This window comes from Procambarus clarkii, chromosome 68 (assembly GCF_040958095.1).
Source record: "Procambarus clarkii isolate CNS0578487 chromosome 68, FALCON_Pclarkii_2.0, whole genome shotgun sequence".
Lineage (NCBI taxonomy): Eukaryota > Metazoa > Arthropoda > Malacostraca > Decapoda > Cambaridae > Procambarus > Procambarus clarkii.
In genome coordinates, this window is record NC_091217.1 from 1,890,108 (window position 1) to 1,898,883 (window position 8,776).

Consider the following 8,776-nt stretch of genomic DNA (forward strand, 5'->3'; position numbering starts at 1 on the left):
GTCCCGGGTTCGATCCCGTGCGCCGGCGAGAAACAATGGGCAGAGTTTTTTTTCACCCTATACCCCTGTTACCTAGCAGTAAAATAGGTACCTGGGTGTTAGTCAGCTGTCACGGGCTGCTTCCTGGGGGTGGAGGCCTGGTCGAGGACCGGGCCGCAGGGACACTAAAGCCCCGAAATCATCTCAAGATAACCTCAAGATAACCACTATGTTGATCCAAGGGATGTGTGGAGCGTCGTGAGGGCGCTTATCTCTATAATTTAATAGGAACAAAAGTGACTTATTCTTTTCAATAATCCCACCTCTTTGTCAGGTATAAAAAAATCATTTAAAAATTCAAGTGAGTGTCTATCTTGTTATATTTTTGTTACTTACGATAACCTAAGTCAGGGCGCCTGACAGCTGAGTGGACAGCGCTTCGGATTCGTTGTCCCGAGGTTCCGGGTTCGATCCCCGGTGGAGGCGGAGACATATGGGCTAAATGGTTCTTTCACCCTGATGCTCCTGTTCACCTAACAGTAAATAGGTATCTGGGAGTTAGACAGCTCTCTAAGGGCTGCTTCTTGGGGATGTGTAACAAAAAGGAGGCCTGGTCGAGGACCGGGCCGCGGGGACGCTAAGCCCCGAAATCATCTCAATATAACCTAACCTACGCTAACCTAACCTAAGCTAAGCTAAGTTAAGCTAAACTAACCTACATAAACTAAGCTGTCTTTGATCTACTTTCTCTTTACCAAGAAATTAAAGCACTTCAAAATATCTTAAGGATAACGCTGCACATGTGTGTGTTTGTCGAAACCTACATATTTTCTGCATTATAATAATACATACATACATAATGTACATACATAATGTACATATATCACCTAAACACACATTTAAGCATTCGCATACTTACAAGTATAAATACATATTCAAAAATACATACATACGTACACATGCATTGCAAAGAATACACCCCAGAAACTGAAGACTTAGCGGCCACGTGAGAACTGACTTGGCACTCGTAATTGGCACTCAGCTCGTCCCTGTCAGTAAAGTCTTCAAGTCGCTCCGGCTAAACGAATCACGCCAGCAATTAATTATCTCATAATGAATGGGAGTGATTAGTGGGACTGATTAGAAGTCAAGGGAAAGACGGGTGTGAGGAGGCAAGTATTTTTTTGTAAGGAGGGTGAGTTTTTTTTTTTTTTTTTTTGAGGAGGAGGAAAAGGAGGGGGGGGGGGGAGAGGTTAAGATGTACGATACACCCACTACACCCACGTCGCTCTGCTGTGGGTGTAGACCGAATTGTCACTTCTGTGGGTGTAGACAAGAATTATATTTTAGGATCCACCACCCCAAGCCTCGCTCCTTGATGTTTACTAGGCTGTATACACCCATCCTCTCCCACCTGACACCCTCTCCCACCCTCACTCTCCCACCCGACACCCTCTCCCACCCCTCACTCTCCCACCTGACACCCTCTCCCACCTGACACACACTCCCACCCTCACTCTCCCACCTGACACACTCTCCCACCCTCACTCTCCCACCCGACACCCTCTCCCACCCTCACTCTCCCACCCGACACCCTCTCCCACCCTCACTCTCCCACCTGACACCCTCTCCCACCCTCACTCTCCCACCTGACACCCTCTCCCACCCTCACTCTCCCACCCGACACCCTCTCCCACCGACACACTCTCCCACCCTCACTCTCCCACCCTCACTCTCCCACCTGACACCCTCTCCCACCTGACACCCTCTCCCACCTGACACCCTCTCCCACCCACTTCTTACAAAACAAAAAAGTACTAAAAAGGTTCCAACTTTATTCTGTATTATTATTATTATTATTATTATTATTATTATTATTATTATTATTATTGCTTTTGTATGAATTTTATTTGGTATTTAAATTTTATGTGATAGAATGTTTTAATTAACTATTCTGTTTTTTTTTTATCAGCAGTATAAACATGTTCACTTTTTCGCACGTGAAAGAGCTTTTAATTTTTGTGTTTATTTTATATTTTCTTCTGTTTGTAGTTGAAGTTATGTTTTAATTACTCTAATGTAGAGGTTTTGAGGAATCTTCATTGTAGTGTAATCTATTATAGGCTGATTTGTCCAGCACGCGTAGGGTGAGGCTTCCAGGGCGGGGGTGAGGCTTCCAGGGCGGGGGTGAGGCTTCCAGGGCGGGGGTGAGGCATCCAGGGCGGGGGTGAGGCTTCCAGGGCGGGGGTGAGGCTTCCAGGGCGGGGGTGAGGCTTCCAGGGCGGGGGTGAGGCTTCCAGGGCGGGGGTGACGCTTCCAGGGCGGGGGTGACGCTTCCAGGGCGGGGGTGACGCTTCCAGGGCGGGGGTGAGGCTTCCAGGGCGGGGGTGAGGCTTCCAGGGCGGGGGTGAGGCTTCCAGGGCGGGGGTGAGGCTTCCAGGGCGGGGGTGAGGCTTCCAGGGCGGGGGTGAGGCTTCCAGGGCGGGGGTGAGGCTTCCAGGGCGGGGGTGAGGCTTCCAGGGCGGGGGTGAGGCTTCCAGGGCGGGGGTGAGGCTTCCAGGGCGGGGGTGAGGCTTCCAGGGCGGGGGTGAGGCTTCCAGGGCGGGGGTGAGGCTTCCAGGGCGGGGGTGAGGCTTCCAGGGCGGGGGTGAGGCTTCCAGGGCGGGGGTGAGGCTTCCAGGGCGGGGGTGAAGCTTTCAGGGGTGGGGTGAGGCTTCCAGGGGTGGGGTGAGGCTTCCAGGGCGGGGGTGAGGCTTCCAGGGCGGGGGTGAGGCTTCCAGGGCGGGGGTGAGGCTTCCAGGGCGGGGGTGAGGCTTCCAGGGCGGGGGTGAGGCTTCCAGGGCGGGGGTGAGGCTTCCAGGGCGGGGGTGAGGCTTCCAGGGCGGGGGTGAGGCTTCCAGGGCGGGGGTGAGGCTTCCAGGGCGGGGGTGAGGCTTCCAGGGCGGGGGTGAGGCTTCCAGGGCGGGGGTGAGGCTTCCAGGGCGGGGGTGAGGCTTCCAGGGGTGGGGTGAGGCTTCCAGGGGTGGGGTGAGGCTTCCTGGGCGGGGGTGAGGCTTCCAGGGCGGGGGTGAGGCTTCCAGGGCGGGGGTGAGGCTTCCAGGACGGGGGTGAGGCATCCAGGGCGGGGGTGAGGCATCCAGGGCGGGGGTGAGGCTTCCAGGGCGGGGGTGAGGCTTCCAGGGCGGGGGTGAGGATTCCAGGGCGGGGGTGAGGCTTCCAGGGCGGGGGTGAGGCTTCCAGGGCGGGGGTGAGGCATCCAGGGCGGTGGTGAGGCTTCCAGGGCGGGGGTGAGGCATCCAGGGCGGGGATTAGGCATCCAGGGCGGGGGTGAGGCATCCAGGGCGGGGGTGACGCTTCCAGGGCGGGGGTGAGGCTTCCAGGGCGGGGGTGAGGCTTCCAATGCGGGTAGATTGTCTTAGTAGCGATAAATGTACTTCTTATCGTTAAGATTGGCTGTCTCTCCTCGCACCATCGTCACCATCTTTCATTCCATACAACAGTACAATATTTTCGCTTGCCTGGGCACCAACAATGTTTTTGTGTTTTAATGCTATGTATGTTCAGTAATATTTTTCCGACATTAAATATGCAAGTTAAGCTGGTCTTTTATGTTAATTTTACCCACAGGTATAAATATTTATGTCAGGTATTTATTTTTATATAAAAAAATGGGCTCTGAAACGTTTCATGCATCTATCCCAACTTTGTTAATAATTCTATATAGGACGGGAGTAGAAGAGCTCCCGGAAGCCCATCAAGTAGGTATAGTTTATATATGGTTTGTCTATAAGCCTACCCCATTTGTCCTTCGTGTGAACGTCTTCCAGGACCGTTGAATGTCAACAAGAAATGCAAGGTTAACCGCGTGTGTGTTCTCTCCTGTAGGAATGGTAGCGAGGGCGGGGCCGCGGTAACCATGTGGCCTTGTGAGCACGGGAGGGGGCGCCCCATCCCCCCACCGGCCACCCTTACCCCCATTTGGAATCGCTCATTCCTCGTCCTCCTCCTGTACATCGGCTTCAGCGGACTCTTCCCCTTCGCACAAGCTTTCGGTGAGTACTTGTATTTGTGTTTGGTGTTTGGAGACCAAGATGCTCGACTTCCTGATGTCGTGCTGGGGCATGAACTCTGCTGCCCTGGATGACCAAGCTTTGGGGTAGATAATGGGATATCTTCAAGAACACGAAGAGTGGATAAAGAGCAGAGTTGTAGGTGGGTACCTCATTCCAGCACGTCTGACGGCTCTGGTGACCTTTAGATTCAGAAATGTAACGTGGGAGAGTATGACCAAGTTCCTGCTGGCACGGGCTGCACGTGGAGGGCTCACACCTGCTGGCACGGGCTGCACGTGGAGGGCTCACACCTGCTGGCACGGGCTGCACGTGAAGGGCTCACACCTGCTGGCACGGGCTGCACGTGAAGGGCTCACACCTGCTGGCACGGGCTGCACGTGGAGGGCTCACACCTGCTGGCACGGGCTGCACGTGAAGGGCTCACACCTGCTGGCACGGGCTGCACGTGGAGGGCTCACACCTGCTGGCACGGGCTGCACGTGGAGGGCTCACACCTGCTGGCACGGGCTGCACGTGGAGGGCTCACACCTGCTGGCACGGGCTGCACGTGGAGGGCTCACACCTGCTGGCACGGGCTGCACGTGGAGGGCTCACACCTGGCACGGGCTGCACGTGGAGGGCTCACACCTGGCACGGGCTGCACGTGGAGGGCTCACACCTGCTGGCACGGGCTGCACGTGGAGGGCTCACACCTGGCACGGGCTGCACGTGAAGGGCTCACACCTGCTGGCACGGGCTGCACGTGGAGGGCTCACACCTGCTGGCACGGGCTGCACGTGGAGGGCTCACACCTGCTGGCACGGGCTGCACGTGAAGGGCTCACACCTGCTGGCACGGGCTGCACGTGAAGGGCTCACACCTGCTGGCACGGGCTGCACGTGGAGGGCTCACACCTGCTGGCACGGGCTGCACGTGAAGGGCTCACACCTGCTGGCACGGGCTGCACGTGAAGGGCTCACACCTGCTGGCACGGGCTGCACGTGAAGGGCTCACACCTGCTGGCACGGGCTGCACGTGAAGGGCTCACACCTGCTGGCACGGGCTGCACGTGAAGGGCTCACACCTGCTGACACGGGCTGCACGTGGAGGGCTCACACCTGCTGGCACGGGCTGCACGTGGAGGGCTCACACCTGCTGGCACGGGCTGCACGTGAAGGGCTCACACCTGCTGGCACGGGCTGCACGTGAAGGGCTCACACCTGCTGGCACGGGCTGCATTCAACTGGACGTGGACTCAACTGCAGGCAGCGGCAGTGTTATCTTGAGGTTATCTTGAGATGATTTCGGGGCTTAGTGTCCCCGCGGCCCTGTCCTCGACCAGGCCTCCACCCCCAGGAAGCAGCCCGTAGCAGCTGTCTAACTCCAAGGTACCTATTTCCTGCTAAGTAACAGGGGCATCTGGGTGAAAGAAACATTTTGCCCATTTGTCTCCGCCTCCACCGGGGATCGAACCCGGAACCTCAGGACTACGAATCCGAAGCGCTGTCCACCCAGCTGTTAGGCGCCGATGATATCCACCGCAATATTCACACTTCATAGGTCTGGTGGGTTCCCCTCCTTACGGTTCTGACGCTTATGGGTAGCCAACTTCGCTGCGGGGTAGACAGTAGCTGGCAGCCTGAAAGGTTAGAGTGGCAGGCCAGACAAACACGGATCTACACAAAGGTCACCCAAGCTTATTCGTGCACACACACTGCTACTATAAGGACACTACTGCAAGGTCATCTACAATCTCCACAAACCCAACCGTATTTGGTTTACAAAGGGTGCAGTATGTCTTTATGTACACCTGGGGTACACTCTGGTGTGTTCTTGCAGCCTCCTGGGTGGTGTGCTGGCCGTCATCCCGGTGATTAATGTCGAATCTTAAGTGTTCCAACCTAAGCATCGTACCTTATCGATCGGGTTCAATGGTATTCGATCCGGGAAAACGTCACTTTTGCGGTGTTTTTTCATTCCACTTAAGCACCTGGATTTGGACGCTGTAGTCGATAGTCAAACATTGCAGTGCATTAAGTGTGAGGACAGGTTGTGGCGTGCCGAGAGAGGGTAGGAAGTGTTAAACAACACTAAACTTGTTACCACAACACACTGCCAAAGCTGTGAGAGAACATTAGGCTTTAGACAACATGGTTGGCTGGATTGGCATTGATGTGTGAGTATGCGGGTCACAAACAACAATAGTTTAACTGGTCAGCCCGGGCTGCTAGAATCAATGCAATAACTCTGAATAAGTCAGTTATTTACATATAAAACACAATTTCGAATTAAATATGCCTAATCACCTCAATTAGCAGTTTAATTCTTCCGCTGTACCCTTGATCCTTATTAATGGGGTTTCACTCTCTCGTATCTGCTCAAATCTGTCGATTTTGATTGGTCCGGAACCGCTTCCCATTGGCCATCATCTACCAATAATAATCCACCTGTCGATCTGCTTATTGATCGATCGATCTCAGTTTATTTGGAACATCTCGAAGCCCTCCAAATGTACTCACTAGAAAGGAGACGAGAGAGATACCAAATAATATACACATGGAAAATACTGGAGGGTCAGGTCCCAAATCTACACAGTAAAATAACATACTGGAGTGAACGATATGGAAGAAAATGCAGAATAGAACCAGTGAAGAACAGGGGTGCCATAGGCACAATCAGAGAACACTGTATAAACATCAGAGGTCCGCGGTTGTTCAACACCCTCCCAGCGAGCATAAGAAATATTGCCGGAACAACCGTGGACATCTTCAAGAGGAAACTAGAATGTTTCCTCCAAGAAGTGCCGGATCAACCGGGCTGTGGTGGATATGTGGGCCTGCGGGCCGCTCCAAGCAACAGCCTAGTGGACCAAACTCAAACAAGTCAAGCTTGGCCTCGGGCCGGGCTTGGGGAGTAGAACTCCCAGAACCCCATTAACCAGGTATCAACCAGGCATCAACCAGGTATCAACCACTCCGTACAAACCCACGCAACCCACCTAACCCTCGGAGGTCGGTGGATGGAATATGCTGGCTGGTATTACGGTGTTTTACTATTAACTAATACGCCGTTTTTTTAACGGAGTGGTCGATTCCGAGAAAAATGTGACGTATCAAGTCTGGCACGAACACATAAATGTAGGATAGCAAGATAGCAAGACTAGATCAAGCTTTTACGTGTCCCTATACGAAACCTGAACATCTTTACTCACAGGAATCACAATAGCGTGATATATTCAATGACATATAGCGTGATATATCAAATGAATAAATCCACAAGGGCCGTGATGAGGGTTCGAACTTACGTCCAGGATGATCCCTTGTAGATTTATTCATCTGTACATCTTTCCTCGATGATGTCGAATTGGTCTGGTTTTATATTAATAATACAGACAATCTCCAAGTGCTCCGGAGCTCATCAATTGTTCATTAAATGCAAACTGATCCGGCGTGATTGAGAAAAGATGTGCAGGTTTTCTTAAGTGGACAGGTAAATGGCTGACGAAGCCTGGACCCAGAGCTGTAACCCTGTCTATGTGGGACACAGACAGAGTTAGACAGTATGTATGCTCGTTACATTGTAAAAATTCTTCAGTCGCCTTCTGTGGTTGAGTGCTTAATAACAGTGTGTGTACAGTAACAGCTCTGTAACCCTGTGTGTGTGTGTGTGTGTGTGTGTGTGTGTGTGTGTGTGTGTGTGTGTGTGTGTGTGTGTGTGTGTATAGTTCAGATGAACATGTATTATGTGCTGGTTAGCGTTGTGTAAATATGTGGTCACGTCTGTGATCGAAAATAAACTGGAAAAAAGGACAAAAACTCCTTTTGTGGTGTGATGACTTAGAAGGTGTCAGGCGTTGTGTTGGTCTGGGGTTCGCATCCCGGCAGAGGTTTTACGTGGCTGAACTTGCATATGTTGCCCGATCACTGTGGTTCATGAGTATATAAGAACTTAAGAATAAAGGTAACTGTAGAGGACTTATTGACCCATTCGAGGCAGCTCTTATTTATAACAGTCCAATCCCACTCATATGTATATGTCCAACTCACGCTTGAAACAATCAAGGGACCCCACCTTAACCACGTTACGCGGTAATTGGTTCCACAAATCAACAACCCTGTTGCCGAACCAGTATTTACCCAGGTCTTTATTAAATGTAAATATACTCAACGTCTGTGTGGTTATTTTTCCCAGCGGAGAGGAATGTCTAGCTCTTGAGACCCGTCAGATACGTTCTGATCTTGGTGCAGTAACCCAGTGGGGAAAATGTGCACGAATTACTTTAATATGCACAAGTCAACAGCCTGGTTGACCAGTCCAGCAACGAGGAGGCCTGGTCGAGGACCGGGCCGTGGGGACGCTAAGGCCCGAAATCATCGCGAGGTAACCCACAATATAATTCATCGTTGAATCAATGTTATTGGTGCTTATTTTGCCCATTGGATTTATTCCTCCTGGTGCATGGAGGTGGCTTCCACGACCTCTGCTCCCAGCTCACCCCTTTGACTCACCACCCACACTGTATATGAGTATGCTTCTAATTCCAGCCTCTGCAACATTTCGATCTAAAAAAAAAAATCCTCTAGTTAGAAAAAAATGTATCAACCTCGTGTATTTCCCTCATTACTTATCCGCTATTTTACTCGCCAAATAGTCCTTGCAGTCTCCTTTACTCTCCTATTTTTTCAGTCTTGTCCTCGTCCCACTTTCCCCTCTTGTCACGCCTTTCCCCCAGCCGTCGCCACCAG

At 52.2% G+C, this 8,776-nt stretch overlaps 2 protein-coding genes across 2 annotated transcripts in view; one reads left to right on the top strand and one right to left on the bottom strand.

Annotated features, from left to right (window-relative positions):
• The window catches only part of LOC123774651 (latrophilin Cirl), a gene marked incomplete in the record, with an annotated part of 777,474 nt that overhangs the window by 98,205 nt on the left and 670,493 nt on the right, over nt 1-8,776 (top strand). The window contains 1 exon segment of the mRNA XM_069310742.1: nt 3,865-4,031. Within this exon segment, the coding sequence (XP_069166843.1) occupies nt 3,896-4,031 (136 nt within the window).
• LOC138355603 (uncharacterized) lies at nt 2,054-3,295 on the bottom strand. Its single transcript, XM_069310915.1, has one exon. It carries the CDS (start codon nt 3,293-3,295, stop codon nt 2,054-2,056), a length of 1,242 nt encoding a protein of 413 aa, XP_069167016.1.

Bases quoted from the DNA above. Each gene is read 5' to 3' on its own strand.
- LOC138355603 (XM_069310915.1), bottom strand. From the start codon at position 3,295: ATGCCTAATCCCCGCCCTGGATGCCTCACCCCCGCCCTGGAAGCCTCA.